The 21,466-nt window shown below is 40.9% G+C and overlaps 1 protein-coding gene across 1 annotated transcript; it reads left to right on the top strand.

The window, feature by feature from the left end:
- Nucleotides 1-3,350: 3,350 nt before the first annotated feature.
- Nucleotides 3,351-21,273, top strand: LOC110980559 (cholesterol 7-desaturase nvd-like). The gene is made up of 7 exons (XM_022237369.2): nucleotides 3,351-3,919; nucleotides 10,808-10,996; nucleotides 12,275-12,453; nucleotides 12,837-12,931; nucleotides 14,893-15,040; nucleotides 16,645-16,818; nucleotides 17,549-21,273. Exons 1-7 carry the CDS (start codon nucleotides 3,445-3,447, stop codon nucleotides 17,708-17,710), a joined length of 1,422 nt encoding a protein of 473 aa, XP_022093061.2. The 5' UTR covers nucleotides 3,351-3,444; the 3' UTR covers nucleotides 17,711-21,273.
- The last annotated feature ends 193 nt before the right edge of the window (nucleotides 21,274-21,466 follow it).

Here is a 21,466-nt window from a genome sequence, read left to right as displayed (position 1 = left end):
CGAGCTTGCCGAGATCGGCTGGCCGGTCCGAGTCAAATACATTTTGAAAAAAAGACAAGAAAACTGTCAATTTTTGGGCAATTGACAAAAGCTCTTTTACGAATGCCATTCTCATGGGCTATGCATTTCTATCGGATCATTTCGTTAAGAGGTTACGTTACGAGGTTTACCGCAAATATAGCACCATAGGAAGACATATCTCTTTTGAGGAAGTGTGAATCTCAGTACCCTCCGGTTCTTTTCAGAACCACGTCGCTTTAACTCAAAAAGATATCCTTGCATGGTGCTTCAGCAAACTTCTTTACCTAAGTCATGATGTATTAATTTTACCAAATTTAAGGCAGGCTAGAGCTGTCCTAATGCGAGTTGTATGGTACATTTTGATTAATGAGATGACCGGTTTTACTGGATTCGTCACTTGGTTAGAACAAACCTTGAACCTGGCAAAGCCCCTCTTTATGGTGTTCCATATGTGCCATCTGGTCACACTTTTCGACCGGCGTCACATTTTTCGACCGGCGTCGCATTTTTCCATGATAAATTGTAACTTTGACCTCCACACAGCCCATTTGAAGCAAGATATTTGACGGAGAGAACCCCCGCCTTTGTGTTGGTCATTGTTTGATCGGAATCTCAGGAATTCTTTACAGAGTTCTAGGGGGGATGTGTTAGGTAACAATAGTCTGGAGTGTGTTTAGGGATTGGACAGGTAAGGGGGGTACCCCTCTGTCCCATATCTTGCCTGGTATAACACAGCCTGTAGCCTACATGCTGGAGCCTCCGACCTGAATAGAAATGTATACGTTGCTACAACAACAATATGCTTTCAGCGAGGTGAACTTCCACGAATAATTGGGTTCATTAAGGGAGGCCTGTTAATACAGTTAATCGACGCATACATGCTAATTTAGCCGTTTCCATAATCATTGAAAAGATGTACGCATACCTTAAGCATCCAAATCAACAACGTCAGGTCCGGCTAGACCAAGGTTGACCATTGATGATTAATGGCTTATTCACAATGAAAGGCGACGCCTGTTGAAAAGTGCGACACCGGTTGAGATATGTGACGCCCGTCAAAAAATGCGACGCCGGTTGAAAAATGCGACGCCCGTCGAAAAAATGTGACGCCGGTTAAAAAATGCGACGCCGGCTGAAAAATGCGACCGGATGGCACATATGGAACACCATACTTCTTTCATTTCAGATTGTAGGCCGGCACATTTTTCACGTGAGAGCTAATGCATCGTGAATTTCATGACTACGGAATATTCGTTGTGACGCGGTTCGCTCTTGCACTTACTTCGCCTTATAAAACATGCATGACGAACCGTCCCTATGTCATCATTCTCATATATGTTACCGAGTGGTTAAATTTTACCGAAGAGAGGGGTGGTGGATAACCCAAAATATTAAGGAAACAGGGATGCAGAGTAAAGAAATTAAAAAAAAAAAAACACACGCCAATTTACGAAAATCGACCGCTGATTTAATTAATATTGAAAATTAGAACAATTACATGTACATTCAATTATTAATTCAGATTAATCCAAGTTACGTTAACCCCCTTTAATGTTGGTGCAGTCAAAGGACGGTCAAATCCAATTTGGCCCAACCTGGCATATATTTTTGTTGGTTGGCCACCATGCACAAACTACCCAACCCTAACCACCTGACTGGCCAAGATTTATCAAACAGAAAGGTTACCAGTGGGAAGGCACTATAAAAATCAAACAAATGGGTGGTTAAACACTGAAGGTTTAGACCAGACACTTGACAGGCAAAAATGACCGCTCAAAATATTGTACCAGATGACATTTGCATAGGAGGGTTAAGCAAAAAACCTTAAGAAACCCCCAAAACACCCACAAAAATAAACGACAGTCAATATGATGATGGAACCATCTGTAAATTAAAATGAAAATAAATTTGTATAAGTGACCCAGCATCATATATATTAGAAGTACATGTACAGTTATATGCATATACTGGATTCATTTGCATTTTAGGCATAAAATACACAATATCGGGACTACACCCGGACTAGGCTAGCTCACAACATACGTTAGGAGCACTATCAATATCAATGTGTGAACTTCACATGTAGATGTGTATCCCACACTAATGCAATGCTGTGTGCAATGAAGGCACTAACGTGACGTAGAGAAGTGCATCTCGCAAGACGAAAGGCAGCAAAGCAAAGCAAGGCAAGGCAAGGCAACGCACTGCATTTTATATAGAGAAATGAGCCAAATAATCTGCCCCACCCTAACAGTGGAACCCTAAATATCCAATGGTTATATAACTCCTACAAACGCAACACCGCAACTTACAAATTATACAAAGCAGCGCTGCATTCCCACAGAGCTAGACACTGTGATACATGGCGAGAGAGGGCGCACTTCAACTAATTATAAAGGTGCATTAAAAAAACCATATTTCGCAAAGTTATCCTGCTCCTTGCTCAAATTGCTCGACAGTGACACAAATCCTCAGGAATTATGAGATCACAGATAAATTCTTGACCATGACTATTTTTGTTAGTTTTTCTACACATATTGGCGTAGAGGCAGAGTCGCATTTGATCCATATAGCATCTTTTTCGTTTGAATTTGTGTTTTCGTTTATGTTGTGGGACAATAATTACACCGTGTACGCTGCTGGTACAGTGAGGCAGTCGGAAGGTTAACTTCTAAACCGAAGGATTGTAAGAGTCACTGAGCTGGGCCACTTCGCAACTTAAGGCAAGTCTTCAAGGAATTGTTCACAATATTTCTTTTGTCTGGGTTTGGGTGCATTGCGTTACTTTTGCAACGTCAATTGCCGAACTTGGCACAGCATTCCTTCCTATCCTTGTGTCTAGTTGTCTAGCATTCCTTCGCAGTGTCTAGTTGTCCACTTTTGGGGTGCAGCATGAGTCGTCAAAGTAAAACCCAAATTTCTATCAGCAGAAAATGAGAAATTTGGGTTGTTTGCTTATGATGGCCCATATAGCCCACAAGGTCTCCCCATCCGTACGCTTTTACTGTCCCAACCCTTCCAAGCACCTGAGGTCCGCCCCCTCCTGTGAGGCCTATAAGCACATGTACAGTACATACAGAACATTTATCTGGTCGATTCTTGTGCGCGTACACGTAGTCTCTGTCAATGCATGACTACCTCCATGGTCAATGCATCCATGGTCAAATATCTTTATGTTCAATGTACAGGCCTACATCATTTTTTTCGATGCAGTCCTTCAAGTTATCTACAGCTGCAGTTATCCAAGCCGTCTGGTTGCCTAACATTAGATCACGTGACAGGCGTCAAGGCACCTGCCCGACGCTGGGCTAGCAGCGCTGCACAGCGTGTGCCGGTCGAGTGGACACCAGATCATCAGTACGCGGTGGGCAAAGGAGAAGTGTGCGCCTGTTCTTCCTGAAAGTCATCTTGTCTACCGAGAAAATGCCTAGCTTTAACGCCGTTCTTTTGAACCTTTTACTGCCTGTCATTTTGGCAGTCATTTTCTTTCGATCCTCGGCGCTGACAACCCTCAGAGATGGCGTAAAACCGTTGTTCACTCACAATAGACTGGAGTCCAATGGCACGGTAGCAGCAGGCCCCGCCGGCCAGCTTGCCGAGGCAATCGATGCGTTGCTCAGCCCACACTTCCTGTTGTCCCTGGTGGTGAGCGTGATCTCAGTCTATGTTTTCGTGTATCTCTACCAGTTATTTTTCGTCCCCCTCAACTGGACGAGAACTGAGGGGGATGTTGGTTACATTTTGGACGATCGAGGGGGAAAGAGCAAGATGGATGTTGCGAATGAGATCCGGCGTCGTCGACGGATGGGGGATATTCCACCTGTCTACCCGAATGGATGGTTTGCGTTGTTCCGGTCATTTCAGGTTCAGAAAGAACCCCGTTCTATATGTGCGCTTGGTAAGCGGTAAATGTTTTTGGTTTCAATGCAGAAAGGGGTTTTTATCCAGGCATCATAATTTTCCAGGTTTTACACATTAGACATGTTAAAAAGGGGTGCCCGTTATTCTTTATTTTTGGTAGGCATAGGCCTAAAAAGTCTGGGGTTATTTTTCTAACTAGGGCCTAGTGTGTAAAGTTATATGTGTATTTGTTTCATATGCATCGATTGTACCTTTTTTAAATAGGCCGACAGACAGCAGTGAACAAAGGGCCTAGTTAAATTTGATTTGTGCAGATCCGTGTCGTGATCAGACAGTGAGACGTTGATCCACTGACACCAGAACCAGCCTTATGGATGAAATAAACTAGCGTTAGGATCACAGATCCAGATCCTTCTGAAACAATCGGGCCCTTATACCATATGATTATGAACCTGACTTGAGCACCCATATAGGAAAGTGTTGGGGCACACTGCTACATGTATCAGTACTGATGGTGTGAGTTGCAATCTGCAGGTCATTATGACTATTTCCCTGCCCTCCAAAATTGCAATTTTCAGTCCTTTTTTTTTCAAATCAAGCTGTACTTAAAATTTCAGGCATAGTTTACTTACCAGGAAAGAAGAAAGAAGGGATAGAAAAAGAGAAATAAAAAAAAAAGATTATTAAGTAGTTTGTCAGTTTGCTGCTGATGAGTGCTTTGTCTCCCTCCCCCCCCGGTGAACTTTACCCATCCCCCTCCTGGCAGTGCAATGTACCGTACTCATGCTTCCAAGTTTAGACTGTTTTCAAGATGTATTTTTGCGTTGGGAAGATGTTAATTATATATAACGGTTTTCCCGTACCCAACGTATATTAATAAGCACTGTATGCTCAGTGCTTGTCCGAGAGCTTGCGAAAAAAAAACCTCACAAGCTTACTCGGGTGGGACTCGAACCCACGACCTCCTGCTTACTAGTGCAGATGTCTTAACCACTCGACCACCGAGCTTGCTGGGGTCGGCTGGCCGGTCCGAGTCAAATGAAGCAGCGGGTACCGCGAACTATTTTCAAGATGTATTTGACTCGGACCGGCCAGCCGACCCCAGCAAGCTCGGTGGTCGAGTGGTTAAGACATCTGCACTAGTAAGCAGGAGGTCGTGGGTTCGAGTCCCACCCGAGTAAGCTTGTGAGGTTTTTTTCGCAAGCTCTCGGACAAGCACTGAGCATACAGTGCTTATTAATATACGTTAGGTACGGGAAAACCGTTATATATAAGTTTAGACTGGTTGAATAAGAGGTTGGATGGTCGTACCAATAAGTCCCAGTGGGGTTCCTCCAGCCCTGCCTTGAAAGAAATGCAGATATTTGTAGAGCGGGGAATTACATAAAGTACATAAAGCTAGGGAACATTTGTGACCCACTCTGTAAAAATGAGTCATAAGTCGCCAGAAGCACCGTTTGAGTTTTCATACATGTATGTATGTATTGGAAAGAGCAAATTGAGCTTTTTGTTTTGATGTATCACTCAGTTTGGCATCCTGATGAAAGTGGATACTCACATTTCAGATGTACATTGTACTACATGTCTGTTTTGTTATGCATTAAATTCTGTACTTTTACTACATGTCATGTTTTCAGTAGACTATGTACTCGCATACCGGGGATGTGGGCGTATCTTGAAAGATCTGTCTGTGCTGCACATCTGAAGGTTGTTTTGCTTCATATTTACCAACGTTAATGCAGATTCCCATTTTCAGGAAAAAGCAGAATACATGTATGTGCAAGTAGTATTGGAAGCAGCATACATGTTACTTGACTAAATCAAGGAGTTTTAAACATTGTAATTATTTCAACAGAATTGTGTATTCTGCTCCAGGCGCAAAAAAGGAAGGCATTTCGTGGCAATTTCACCCTTGTCCAAATGGGCCACAGATCACTTTGAACTTGAAAGAATTACCACACAATTGTCAAGCAAACAATTACTATTTGGGGCCTGGTGTGTAAACTACCGGTAGACAGATTTAAATTACAATGATGTCAAAAGAGGGGAATCCACATTTATTCAACTCATTAAAAGTTCACAAAAGTTCAAATGCTCGATGTAGTTATGGCTGACTGAAAATTAACAATTCAAACAACTTTTCACTATAGCAGATAATAGCACCAACACATGTACATGTACCTGCTGTGGAGGAACTCTGGCCATGCATGTACATGTACATGTACCTGCTGTGGGGGAACTCTGGCCATACATGTACATGTACCTGCTGTGGAGGAACTCTGGCCATACATGTACATGTACCTGCTGTGGAGGAACTCTGGCCATGCATGTACATGTACATGCATGTGCTGTGGAGGAACTCTGGCCATACATGTACATGTACCTGCTGTGGAGGAACTCTGGCCATGCATGTACATGTACATGCATGTGCTGTGGAGGAACTCTGGCCATACATGTACATGTACCTGCTGTGGAGGAACTCTGGCCATGCATGTACATGTACATGTACCTGCTGTGGGGGAACTCTGGCCATACATGTACATGTACCTGCTGTGGAGGAACTCTGGCCATGCATGTACATGTACATGCATGTGCTGTAGAGGAACTCTGGCCATGCATGTACATGTATGTGCTGTGGAGGAACTCTGGCCATACATGTACATGTACCTGCTGTGGAGGAACTCTGGCCATGCATGTACATGTACATGCATGTGCTGTAGAGGAACTCTGGCCATGCATGTACATGTATGTGCTGTTCATGTGCAACATGAGTGCGTGAATGTTTAAATGAGGGGATTGTACTCTTATTGAAGAAATTTGGAGTCATCCATATTAGAAGAATAAAGCCACTGATGGTGTAGCACACCATGCATACATGTGGAAAATTAATTCTGTGACCGACATAATTTCACATAAAGCTTTCATTGTACATGTATTTGTACTGATAGATGGTTCAACATGTGCTGAGTGCATGACAAAGTTTTAAAAGTGCAATAGAGGTTGTATTTAAAGCTTTTCCTGTGCAAAGGTGCGTACGTGCATTTTAGGTAAGTTTTTTCTTTAAGGGCAAAGGTCATACATGGAATAAATAAAAGTACCGGTGTACAGTGTACATGTATGTCCGGGCTCAAGTGCATGTAGACCACAGGTAGTACTTAATGCACATACACTGTATCATACTTGGAGTTACATGTAAGTTTCTTTTCTTACATGTAGTTCAGTTTGTTGGATGTTTTATGTTGTATTACATACACGTGTGGTACATGTAAGTCTTGGCCTGCAAGTAGATTAATTATTTGGATGCTTGGTTTAGCAAAAACTGTGAGATGAATGCCAACATAAGATGTAGAACTTGAGAAGGGTCAAGGGTGTGGCAGTATTCCACAAGATGAGTTGCTTTCTCTACTGTCTTGTTTATTAAATCTTGCATGAAAACTTGTGGATACTAAAAAATGAATTACATGTATTTGACTAGGAAAGGGACAGTGAATTGATCAGCGGGCCTACCGTGCATGTACATTCAGAAAATTTACCCTCCGCTAGGTGTGTGGTACTGGTATATATATGACCGACGTTGTGAAACATTGACCAGGCTTGGTTAAACGTTGACCATGACGTGATTTCATTGAAAGCTGATATTCAAGTGTTGAGTTGTGATGCTGTGTAACATGGTGAAACTGAATCCCTGAACCCCTTGCACTGAGAGTGTTGAACCCTTTCACAAGGAGTGGCGTACGTGTATGTGTACAGTCCATGCCTAGTCACTATCGTTTATTTCCGGGGCTAAGAATGATTAACTTTTCCTTTTGTGTTTGACTGAGACGGAATAGTTACTCAGTAATGACACCATGGTAAAACCAAAACCATTAAATGATGTCATCTATGTACATGTACATCTACATGTACCAGGTATGTACATGTATGTCAGTGCTGAATGGGCTATCTTTTATGATTTTTATTGATTGATTTACAACATAGAGAATGAAATCAGTCACATGATTTTTGACAGTCAGCATTCAGATGTGTGCAGGAACACACGTGCCTTTAAAGTCTCTTAACATTGATTCTAACGTATGTGAAACTGCTAAGGGAGAGACACAGATTCAAAAAATGCACACGCATCCACGGACAAGGTACGCTTGAATGCCTTTGCCTAGGGCAAGCATGGACATCTGGCACGTCTTGGATTCTCGCAAAATGGCAGATACCGCGCCGGTGATGACATGTGCACGCACCAGCCAGTCTGAGGATCAGGTGCCCCACCTTTTCTTTGATCAGTACGTATGCATGCACTCGTTACAGTTGTTTTCATCGGTTCGGTGTGGTTGCTACTCATAATTTTGTGAAACTCCCAGATGGCTGCCCTGCCCCATACTTTTGATTAACACGTACATGTATTGGTAGGTATCCGTGTACTTGTACCTTAACCAAAAGCCATGAGCTTGTTATTTTCAGCTTATTTTGTTTACTGTTCAGTTTTTCAACAGTCTGAGGCCATGAAACAATCCCGGGCATACCGGTATGTTTCATTGTACACTCAGGTCTGCCATGTTTGATACATGTACATATGTACATTTTACACAACATTTTCAAAATAGATTATAATTGAACAGATTATATTTTAAAAAATGCATTGACATTTTCTAATAGAGTGAAATGTGCACGTACAAGATTTACATGTATGCATCTGTAATTATGTCCACGACGTACATGTACATGTCAGTTCTGTTATAAAGGCATGCACAGTATTGAGTCAACTACATGTACTGCAGATGTACATGTATATTTAAAAAGTTAAGTCTTAATCAGTTTAATCCCTTATATATGTGGCATTTTGTGGTAGACTGCTGTAGAGGTAATTTTAACATTATTTCTTTAATCCTCTTTATCTGACCTTTTATCAGAGAGTAAATATGCAGTGCAGTTTATATTGTTTTTATTATTTAACAGGGCAGGTGCAGCATTTCATAACACTATGCAAGTACTTTACATGTACATGTATGTGTAAAAATGCATGAGAACTGAAAACCTCCATATTATGTACAATATCGATCAGCGTTTTATTGTTTTCAAATTCTAATCTTCAACCCCAACCCACCGCCTTGCCAAAGAGATGCGGGCCAAGGCGGTCAAGGCCTATACCATAGCTTTTTCCGATGGAGTGGCCAGAACGACTGGACCCCTGAATGCATACGTCAGAAGTACATTTCAATTCTATACCGGTAGCAGTTCTTGATTGTTAGCAGTAGAGACTTAGGCTATGAGGTATTAGGGGTTATTGGGACATGGGATCACAGGCAAAAAGGTTGTTCATCAGGAAAAGGAAGTGTAAAGTATGGTACAGTTGGTTTCAGTTTGGAGTTATTGCCCTGTGTTGCACCTGTCACAGGTATGGGTTATAAATAATAAAAATGGATGTACTGATTTCCTTGTCCTGGTGTCTTGATACATGTGTTTTGTTGAATGTAATACAATTGTTACTGGTTTTGAACATGTTGAAAGGAAAGTACATGTACGGTACATCAGTGGCATATTTAAGGAGGGAAAACATATGTTTCATTTATAGCAATTGTCCAAATGTTAAATTGGAGAAAGATCCCTTCCAAAATGCGGTAATACAACCATTTCTAAAGGGTTGCTGTTTTCAATGCCTATATAATACGGTACACTACTTCTCCCCAAATACCGCTAACATGCTACTATATGTACATACTGTACGTGCATACAGTAAGTACGCGGATTATTGCATTGGAAGGAATTCCATATGGATACTTCTATGTTTGGCTTGCAGTGACCATACAAGGACACGTATTAGTCATTTAAAAGCAGGAAATTGTCCTAAAAAGTCAGATGAATACATGTATGTAGATTTTATCTGATGAGTAATTTTGGGGTTATTTTTGGCAATTTTAGTTGCCTTACTTAAGTACCCTACTGCAAGGATTTGTCAGTTCTTGTACATACATGTATTTATAGAAACAAAAATGTGCACTAAGCATGTACATGTACTGCACATGTGCTGGTTGGTTTGGCACACTCTCAGTGGAAGGGTAGAAATTATCAAAAAGTAACTAATGCTGACAACAAATTGGGTACCTGTATTTTAATACACAGTTTTACGTATACTGTTTTAAAATCTGGTTTGATGAATTTCTCAGATTGACGTGTCACCAGTGCATAAATTTCATTGACAACTGAGAATGTGTGGAGAGGCTTCAAAGTTTTATTTCGGCCAGTGTGCCATATTCTTGGAAACACTTTCATTTAAGATGTAAAAGTTGTTTGATCAAATAATGCACCAAGGGGCTTTCAAAGGTGTTGCATCTTAACCCCTTGATGACGGGAATTTCTTTCCGAAAGCCGACTCCAAGAATTCCAGCCTCGCTTGGCCACAAAGGCCACCTGCCAAACTGCAAAATCTCGGTTTGTGGCCCTGCGTGCTCTGCACGCTTTGAATTACACTGTGAAAAGGTGAAAAGGCTGATTCTTCGGTGGCATACAGCTCCACTCACCCTTTCACATTTCCATTGCCTCTTTTCAAAGTGGGGACTATTGTTGAGCTGATGATTATGATGCAAAATCGGTCTTTTCATTTCTGGGCTACTCACAAAGACCAATTACCATATACAAGAGCCAGGGTCTGCCTTCTTTCACCGTGTTCGCTCGAGTGTGGGCCGAGAATAATAGCTGAAAAGCGGGTTGAGGATCTCAATTTTTACGGCGTTTCTAGCCGCTTCCCGACGCAAAGGGTCTCAGTGAAATTCCCCACTGGACAGACATGTTTTGACCAAAGATTATTGGAAACAGAGTTGACTTTCAATTTGAATTGCTGTTTCAGGTCTGGCCGTCAGTCATGCTAGTGGGAGTTTTTCCACTGATTTATTTGACACGTAACTGCAGCTAATCACTTTTTGCCACCATGCAGGCCACGAACTTGTGGTATATCGCGGTGAGAGTGGCCAAGTCTTCATCGTCGACGCATACTGCCCTCATTTGGGCGCCAATCTAGGGGTCGGAGGTCAAATCAGAGGGGACTGCCTGGAGTGTCCATTCCATGGCTGGACCTTTCGTGGGGACGATGGCAAGTGCGTCAAGATTCCCTACGCTGAGAAAGGTGAGAACTCACAAGAGCATGGCCTCCTTTTGTCACTGAGTGTTTTTATGGGCACTGAAATAGACCAGGAAACATGATGAAACCATGCTTTGTTTACATGTGGGCTTCTGTATGGGGGTTCAATGGAGAGTGTCCCGTTTCACTGCCAAAGCGTACCGTCATTAAGTTACAGGCTTATTAGCTGCATGTGATAACCGAAGGGGGCTTCATCCTGTCCAGGGGTATGAGATACGTGTATTTTCTCAGCAACTTTGTGTGCACATGTATGTAGGTACATGTAGCTGGTAATCGATAATGTATGAACCCGGTAATGTAAACATTACCGGTGAGGCTGGCCCATGATTTGACAGAAGTCCAAAATTCACACCAGCATACAGCCTACATGTACAAGTGTACTTTGGCATTTTCACTGGCCTGGGTGTTGGCTTATCGCTGTAACCGGCAACATACCACATCCACACTTTAGACTGCTTATCAAAGAAACCCGTATAAATCCAACTTCTGGACCAATGTGTAGTAGTGGTCAAGCATACATGAAGGTCTGAGACTGCCTGTTGTAATCTGCCACTGAATATACGTGTAAGGCCATATGTACACGGACGAATGGTGCACAAACTGCTGGTAGAAAGTGATATGCTGTATTGCTGGTATTTTATGATATTGCGATATGCTGGTATTTTGCATTTACAGACAAGGTGGAAACGTGCTTGGTATGCAAATGACCTACTTTCCACAATAAAGTGCTATAAAGAAAGATTCAGAGGCATGATGAGGTGCTTAACCATGCTAATCAGTTTGTGATGTCACCCTTAATTAGACCAATGATTGGTCATAATGCATTTTCTGAGCACGGTATTTTCAAAACATCACTCAAGTCTCGAAGCACCGCAGTGCATCAGTGTCTTATAACACCCTATTGTGAAATTAGTCCACTCTCAGTGTCATCAGTCCCTAATTAACAAACAATCCTGTTTGTTTTTTGTTTTTTTACTACACAGAATCCCATCACCACTGCATTACATTAAAGGCCTTAAGTTGAGAAAACCTACTCCTTTCCTGTCAGTATGTCACTACTTCCCCTCTCACAACTGTCACTTAGAATTTCCGGTGCATAAAAATTTTACAAGTGCTAAAAATAAGTTTTACTGAATTGTGCATGTACTTAAAGGTACTTGTACTCTCAAATTGGGCCGTTCTTATACTCTGATTAACAAATCGGAATTGTAATATTTTGTTGTCTCTTTAAAAGAAAAAAAGTAGTTTGACTCATTTTTACAGTTCCCGACTTTGCCAAGATTCGATCCTGGCCCTGCCTTGAGAGGAACGGAGAGATCTATGTCTGGCACCATGCCGAAGGGGCGGAGCCTACCTGGTTCCCTCTGGAGGTGGAAGAGATCACCAGCGGCAAGATGAAATACCACGGAATCACCGAGCACTTTATCAATGCCCATGTAGAGGTACGGTGCATGTGAGAGCCGTATTCCTTAACATTCCAAGAAGGTTTCCTAAACCAGCCTGCAAACAAGGCACTGTTTTGCAGAAATTTCATTTATGTCACTGCATGGTTGTTTGCTGAATTTCTAATTTGTGAAACCCTCATGCTTTATCTTAAAGATTGTTTCAGGTGCCTGTTGATTGGTTGTTGAATTGATTGGCTGGTCCAGAGGCTGTTTTGTTGCTGGTCACGTTTCTGTCAGTGGATCAGTCTTTTCCCCCTATCCATTAAAATAAAAGACGTGATGAAGTAAGGACCAGAAGTATGAAGGCTGTACAGTTATTTCATAACAGCATTTTGTGCCCGGACATTTCATGACACTTGTTTGTGTTATGCTACTTTCAGGAAGTACCAGAGAATGGAGCAGATATTGCCCACCTGGGCCATCTACACAGTCCTATCATGTTCTTAGGCAGAGATCTCCGTGTTATTTACAACTTGTAAGTCAAATATTCTATTTTCAACTCTATTTTACTGTCAGCAGTTTTGACTTTCCACGCTGATGTACTTTTTAATGGAATCTTTGGTGTGATTCGAACCAGTTTGATTTTTGTCCCTAATATTACACAGGGAATAATTTTCACGGTATGGCAATGCAATTCGTGATGCATTTTCAGCCATTTGCTACGTACTTTTTAATGAAAAAATTGTAGTTGCTGCAATGCAACCAGAAACTTACATGTTTACGGGTAACTTCATTCAGTACGAGAGAGTGGCACTCTCTGTGATCACTGGCCCTGTAATTTGAACTACTAAGCTAGCTATGAAATGCCGATAACACAACAAAAACACAGCGTAAACTCTCATTAGTACAAAATTGGCCACTGACGGAATTAAATGCTTACTGCCCAATCACTGCATTATTCATAATGCGAGTGGCAGACATGGAGCGACCTCCGATGAGAATGTGCGCTTGCATGACATACTCTTGGCCTGACATGGCTATCCAATCACGATGACGCCTTGTGACATCCTGTTTCTTTCTCACGCGCGTGCGCCCGGCCGGGATGCTTACTCCAAACTCAGCTTAGACCAGTGTAGCAATTAATTGTGCCATTTTCCAACTGGTATCAAACATTAAAAGACCAACAAATAAATTAAAAGGAAAATCATGTTTCTTCATAGCACAATTTGTGCAGGAAAGAATACTTACATGAATGAGCCTTCAGCTGTTAATCAGTCTCGGCTTTCACACTAGTCATAGCACATAACGCGCTAGTGGCAAGGAGTACTACGGTGACCTTTGAACTGGACTGTGAAAATTGTTTTGATTCATTGCCTGTCGTGCAGTAACAATGCACAACTAGTCAACCAACGAGGGAGTTTAAGATTTCACGTCGCACAACAACTACGCGGTTGCGAAGGCCAAACAACGATGTAAAAAATTTTTAAAAATCGTCACATTGAGGACAATACGCTGACCACAGCAACTGAGCATGCGTACTAAAGAATTTATGTCCGTTCGGCTGCATCGTGATTGCACATTGTGGAATCATAAACTCTCTATTATCCTCGTACGTGCACTGTCTAGTTGTGCTGTTGTTAACGTTACGTTAGTCTCAACTCGATCACTCAATGCAGACCAGACTCTGTGTGGATTCATCGTGGTTTTTGACGTGGAATAACTGGAATTATAACTGAAAAAAAATTGCTGTACAAGTCTATGCAAACACGTATTTTGTATAGCAGATTTGCTGTGCAAGTTTTTGCTGAAAATTATTCCCTGAGTACATGTTATTTACATGTCTAGCCCTTGCTATTAAACCCAGGAGGGTACCGTAGCTCTGCGTGCCATTTTCACTCAGTTTTCACTTCTTTGTTAAAATAATTTTGAACCGTAATATCTACATTTATTTGTTTAAATGCTGTAGAAATAAACTAAACTGAACTGATATAATCTGATTTGTGTGGCCTTTCAGAATCGCCTTTGAATTTGTTATTCTGAAGCTTGTATAGTGCATGTACATATATATATGATAAAAAAGGGCTCATCTTGATCGTAGGTTGTGACCCCAATGTTGGCAATTCTGATGTTATCATTGTCAACTACGGTATGTTTAACCGACAGTAATGTCACACTTTTTTTTCCTCGTCAATAGTTGCTCGTTTATTCTCTGTTCACATCACATGTCAAATGTATATTTACATTTACATTTAAATTATTATTTATTATAATGTCCATGATATCTTAACTATTGTCATTGATGTCAATGTTGGCATGAATGAATTTAAAAAAAAAGATATTGCTATGATATGAACCCTAAGATGGGGGTGTTTCCATTGAAATACCCCAGTGATTCTAAATTCAGAGATAAATCCGCAGAGAGAGTAATGCGGTGTTAATGAGCTAGCCATACATGCATTGCATTCATTGATTCCTCAACTGCAATTTTTGGCCAAGGTTCTGGTCATTTGCTAAGCATGAGTGGCAAGGCACCTGGGAGATTGATGAGGAGAACAAACACACCGGCACGCTGTCCCTGAAGCACAAATGTACCGTCTTTGGCATCCCGCTACCTCTTCTCAGTGTAACAGCCGAAGCCGTACAGGTAACAAAATCCATTGATTTTTGCTTCTGTTTGAACTTGACAATATCTTCACTCAACGGAGAGGTATATTTCAAGTAAGGTTTTGGGAGTGGTTATTCAAAAAAAAACCTTTGGCCTCTTAGTCAGGGTAATCACGGCAACAATTCTAACCCTAATGCCCTAGGCTCCTGCACTAGAAAGCACACTGAACCTCACAAATCCAACAGGTTCATGTACTTGTCTATGTACTTGTACATGCAGGTTAGTGTACCAAACCTGATAAACTCCAACAGAATGAGCCCGTTGGAGTTTGAGTGATATGGTATGGATGGGTCTATGCAGTATAGGATGACTTGCACTGAACAGTACCAAACCTGACAAAATCAAGCATAGTCCAACAATTGGTACAGCAAGCCAGACACTGCACACAATGGACCCTGTGTGTCCCAACTCACATAGAATCCAACACCATCTCCCTGGGCCTTTCATCCCAAGCCTCACAAAATTCAACAAGTTCCTCAGGTACGGTACCAAACCTGCCAAAACCTCACAAAACCTGCTGTTGGAGTATGGCAGGTTTTGGGCCGTTAGGGTTAATCTGCAAGAGGGATATGCACCAGCGAGAGACCCTTGCGCTGTTCACAGCCTTCAAGTACAAATGCCTTTAACAACTGATTTTCCAAGGCCTAACGCTGAATAATTTGGCAAGGGGAACGATTTATCTTTTGACCAAACACTGAGTGGTGCACAGTGTGAACACGAATCAGCTCATCAGCTATTGTAACTCAGTCCAAGGAGACGCCAGTTACCACTGTGGCACAGCACTCAAATAGTGCATTCTTCACTTGAGGCACATGTGCATTTTTGCTTGTCTGTTGGTCAGGGAGTTATTCAGATTTCAGAGCTTAATGACTGGTGATCACTGTGGCCAGCAAGGAATCAAACAGACATCATTCAAAGGGAAGCCATTTTTGATCATGTTCCCTGAATCGATCATATTCAATGTAATTTGTTAAGTGGGGGTGATGCCAGACTGTTTTCAGTTGTTAGCCTCACTTTCATTTTTTTAATTCGGCATAAAACATTTAGGTATAATTTATCACAAATTCTAAATTATTCTGTATGGAAACTAGCTTGAATTTGTTCTGAACTTTTATTTTGTTGGTGTTATTTTGTACTCTATGGTCCTCTAAAGGAAAAGTTAACCTCACTTTCAATTCAAGATGGCTGACACGTGAATACAGTCTGTCGCATACTGGTCTTTTCTCAAGTTCATGTACTTGAAAGTAGACTACCATTCAGTGATCACACTGCTCACCTTGACGTGAACGCATTTATGTGCTTGACATTTTTGTGCAATCCTCAGTCAAGTCACAAGTTACTCAAATGAACTGTGACAGCATTTGTCATTTATTTGTTCATCGTGTAACTAACATCTAAAGTGGCTGTGTGGAAGGACTTTTCATGGAGAACACTACAACACTGTTTCTTTGGTACAGCAGATTGTTACATGTAATCCTGAAGTGGAACTTACCATTTTTGAGCTTTCCATGCACAATTACGTGTACGTGTAGAACTGATCAATTCAACTCATACCATGCCCCTGTCATCTTTTGGATTTCCAGGTTGGCCCAGGCATCGTTCATCTGGTCATCCATCACTGGCTGTTTGGAGATGCCATTCTTATCCATACCATCACCCCTGTCGAGCCCCTCAAGCAGAAGCTGACGCACTGCTGTTGGAGCAAGTCCTTCCCTCGATTTGCTGCCAAGCTGGTTCTCTTTGCCGAGTGCCTACAGGTATTGGCACTTTCTAGCTCAAACTTCAGGGCTGCTGCTCACCTGTTCTTAACTCCTGTAGTGAGCCAGATTAGTATTCCAACAGTGCATGCACAAAATTGTAGGGAATTCGAGAATATCGTTATACCTGGGTGAGATCGTCCCTGTCAGCATGGCCCTGCAACAGCTTGCATGCACTAAGCATATTCAAGCTCTTTTGACAGTAGGTGTTTTGTTTTCAAATGACCCTGTCTTTTTAGATGACTGAGTTGGTTATTAGAGGAATGGAGATGATTCTGTAGAGATGCTGTCAGTGCTGAGGCGTTTCAGGCCGTGTCCAAAACGGGCTTCCAGAGCTACGGCTAGGTCTATTGTCTGCACGTCTCCACACATTTCTAATGGAGCGAAGACCTAGACCTAGCTCTAGACAAGAAATTCGGATGCAGCCTCAGATGCAGAAGTAGAGGCTCGCATGTTAGGGAGGCTTCATAGGCAGACGGGCATAGGAAAGGTTCCTCAGTTTGTTTGGACTTGTGATGTCATACGTGAAAAGCTATCCATAGCATCTGCAGATTATCACTTGCTGTGCATCAGAAAGAGATGCATACACGTGTGTTATGCCTCCTGAACAGCGCCGTGCGGAAGGGCGATACCTTCCTCAGAAAAAGAAAGAACATTGTAATATGAAAAAGAGAAACACGGATGTGGATTTTCTTAAAATGTATTGAGGGTGGGCCTTTTTCATTTTCAGGTGGAACGTGACATGATGGTTTGGAACCACAAGACCTATCTATCCAAGCCTGTTCTGGTCAAGGAGGATTCACTGATTGCCAAACATCGCCGCTGGTACTCCCAGTTCTACTCGGAAAACAGTCCCCGGTACACAGAAAAGAAAACGGAGATGTCCTGGTGAGAGGGTCCAAAGACCATGGAAAAAATCAGTAGGAAAGTTAGAAACTGTAGGTAAAAAAGACAAAAATCACGTTTGTACGGGATCTTAACAAGTTTTGCTATAATCAGGCTTTGCCAGGTGTCTGTTCAGATAGTACAGTTGAACTGTTGAATCATTGCTTCTTGATTATGACTCAATCAGAGTTTGTTTACTCTGCAGTTTATATACAAAAGAACAGCCCTTGTGATGAAAAGATGTATGTTTTGAGTCATGTTCACCTTAAACTGGTGGGACTCGTAATAATGTTAAAAAAAACAACCAATTGCCCTACTCCCAGCATAATCAGGATTCTTCTAAAATAGCAGGACTGTAGTTAAAAATACTTATGATGACAAAGAGAAAATAGACGTGTTGGTTGAGGTTTCATTTTCCAAAAAAGCCTGTCTGGACCTTCTCACAACTCGGACGGAAGGCCAAGATTCAGCTGACCAATATCCAGTCACCAAATATTTTGAAATGCACATTAATTAGAAGTATATCCTTCAAGTTTTATGTCAATGTGACATAGATTTTTGCTGACCTTTGTTGCTCAGGCTTCCGTACATGTCAGCCCGTGCAGTGACCTCATACCAGTGTGAAAACAACATTTTTGGCTGGCTTGTTTCAGAAACGCATGTACAAAGTTTGCACAAGCATTGTCTCTGAACACTACTCATGATTTCCCCCCCCCCCACCGAAAAGTTGTTTTGGCTTGAAATCTGACACACTTTTGTTATCAAACTTCTCCCAAAATACAGTCAGTATAAACAGTAAAAAAGGAAGGAAGTAAACAATGCAACAACAAACAGAAAAATGTAACCCAATTTCACGTAACATCCTTTTGCACTTGAAAAACCCATGAAACGACATATTGCTCTGTCATTAGGAAGCAACAAACTTCTTTTTTGGAGAGAAAAATATCCGTGATGAATGAGGAAACAACAAATTTCATGTTAAACAAGGCTTAAATACATGTAGGACAATTTTTGTCAAATGTCAGTTTTTTTATCACTAATATTTCTGAATTGTGACGGTGTGATAAATGTTAGTGGACCAAAAAAAGGAAATTATTTATTTCTGACCGTGTGTGAATTAGTAAACTCACTATCAGACCTTATACTGTACATGATTAAATGTTTAATTTTTGTAACAAAAGAGTACAAAACTACCCAGTATGTCTGTTGGAATCAGAAATTTAATATTTTCCAGAATACAGAAGTTAAAAAGAAAAGTTTGCAATTAACATCACGATAATCTATTTTTTTCACAGGAATTATATTCGAGTGGTGAATACCCTTTCAAATTACTGCTTTTATTATTTTTTTTTAACCAAGGAAACTTGATGAAATTGTCTCACTGAACTCAGTGTGTGGATGCTTGTGCCCTCCATCGTTATCTTATTTTTGTAGGTAGTCAACAGTAGGAGTTGCTTTTCCAAATTTTTAAACAGTTTTTCGGCAAACTGTACATAGTGCATTTAGTATTTGCTTGAACCAAGGAAACTTCAAGACTGACATCCACCTTCCAGTGAAAAAAATCCAGGTGAAAATCTTGGTACCGCCTGCCACAAAATGGATTGTGCTAAGTAATTTTGGGGGGTTGGGGTAGGTTAATGAGTAGGCATTAAGAGAAACATTTAGGGAGGTATTGTGTATTAAATTGTAAACAAACACTGTCTAAATGGACCGATCCAGTAAGCCCCGCCCACTGTTCACTTGCTCTTCTCCAGTGCCACACTACAGGATCCGGCCACACACATCCCATGAGCATGCATGCATGTCGGACTTTAGTGCACACGTCGGACATACATTGTAAACCACAGCTCTGATTGGTCAAAAAACAGTGGAGTGGGACTTGATGGATTGGTCTATTGTGAAAGGGTTTCTGAATGCAGATTTCTTTAAATGGCATGAAAGGTTGATTGTTTTGCTTTAAAACTCAGAGTGCAGATCACCACTCGGAGAACAAAAATGATACATATGGAATGATTTGTTCATTTATAGTTAATTACTAGTAGTTACTATATATCTATCCGACGAAGCTTACACGTGATGGATTTCTGTTATAACCACAACAGTTTTGTCAGCATCTTGTTTCAATCCCTCTCCAACAAAATTTCACTAAGCAGCATACATGTATATATCATCTATATGATTTATTGCTTTAGCTACGTTTGCTGTTTGGTAGTCGGCAGCTGAGCTTATTGAGTGAGTGAAGTAGGTAAAATGTGAAGTTAAATTTTCCATTGAACAAAGATTTAGATGTAGAAGTCTCTCTTGTGCACACTTTCCAATCATGATGTTAGTAATTTAATCACACAAAATTGTCAAGGTGTTGTGCATTAAAAGCCACAAAATTTCATTTCAAAGTTTAATAAGCTACTTCACTGTATAAAGTCCAATAAAGATACATCAAGATTTATTTAGTTTGGCTTGTTTTTGAATGAAGCATGGACTAACCTTTATTTTCTAATAAATGAAACTATTCAAAAGTAAATTACATGTACAGTAGTAGTGTCTATTTACCTTTGTATTAAAGTTGTGCCTAATTTTGATTGAAAATATTTTATGGAATGTGGAAAATATTTCATGAAATTTGTCAGTAGAGGGTAAATTGCACAATTTAAGATTTATTTTAAACCAATGTCACTTCACCCAGCAGATAATAGTAACTTGTTTCAAGTTAACCGAGTGAAAGCGTTTCTCCAACTGCAAAAGTGACAGGTGCTTTTACTCGCTAGATCTGAAGTTGTCGTAGTAAAAGTTTGTGTATGTGGCATTAAGACTGTTTGGAAGATGTGCCATTGTTCACGGTGGCTGCTTCATAAAAATGCACATCGTGCACATTCTTAATGCTTGCAATAGTATGTTGTAAACATCCTAGGCTATGGAGGCTTTGTGTGGTAGCCATCTTACAGGGCAGTTCTTTTATTCAAAAGGGCATGCCCAAGGGATGTTTCCCTGTGAAACTAGAACTGCCCTGCAAGATGGCAACCATGCAAAGCCTCTGTTAGTTAACAAACTACACCTGGGCTTTGTACCACATCTGTGAGACCTTGAAATTTTGGTCACCAAAGTAGAAAAAGCAGCGTACTACTTGAAAGCGCTTTTCATCACCAATTTTATGTTTGATTGAAACAAGTTTTGGAATGGTGCCCAATGTCATGGTGCTGTTTGATATTGAACCCACGTTGTATTTTGCAGTGAATGTATGTTAAGCAATTTCTTGTGCTTTTGAGATGATTTCCAAATTGTTTTCCCAATAGAAGCAAATTACTTCTAGATACAACTTTTTCGTTGTGTAGTGTTGATAGCCTGTGTGAGATGATCATCAGTAGGTTTGGGCCTAATATGTCCTTTATCAGCATTTGGGTATTTTTGTTACCATGATATGATTCAAAACATAAAAAGGTTTTTTATACATAACATTGGCAGTCCTGGGTAATAATCATATAAAATGTGTAAATTGTTTAATCATATTTATAAATATAGATAAATTATGAGTAAATGGAACCATGCACATAATTAAAATGTGGAAAGATTGAATCTTGTATTGGTGTGAATTTTGAAATGGTAGATTTACAGATGGGGGGGGGACATGCATGAGTTAAAACAATAATGGTAAAATGCCCTCACGGCGCGGGGTCTGGAGCCATTTTTGTGTTTTTGATAGATACCAGACCCATTTATTCTGATCAAGAGCCCTGTATTATACCCAGCAGGAAATGAGTCCGAGGGG

Source organism: Acanthaster planci, linkage group LG01, assembly GCF_054643075.1.
Source record: "Acanthaster planci isolate LZ-2023a linkage group LG01, COTS_SCS, whole genome shotgun sequence".
Lineage (NCBI taxonomy): Eukaryota > Metazoa > Echinodermata > Asteroidea > Valvatida > Acanthasteridae > Acanthaster > Acanthaster planci.
The sequence above is the reverse complement of the archived record's forward strand: the minus strand, read 5'-3'. Positions and strand labels throughout refer to the sequence as shown.

Coding starts and splice junctions, on each gene's coding strand:
- LOC110980559 (XM_022237369.2), top strand. CDS start 3,445: ATGCCTAGCTTTAACGCCGTTCTTTTGAACCTTTTACTGCCTGTCATT. Junction 10,997..12,274: donor GATTCCCTACGCTGAGAAAG/GTGAGAACTCAC, acceptor TCATTTTTACAG/TTCCCGACTTTGCCAAGATT. Junction 12,932..14,892: donor CTCCGTGTTATTTACAACTT/GTAAGTCAAATA, acceptor TTTTTGGCCAAG/GTTCTGGTCATTTGCTAAGC.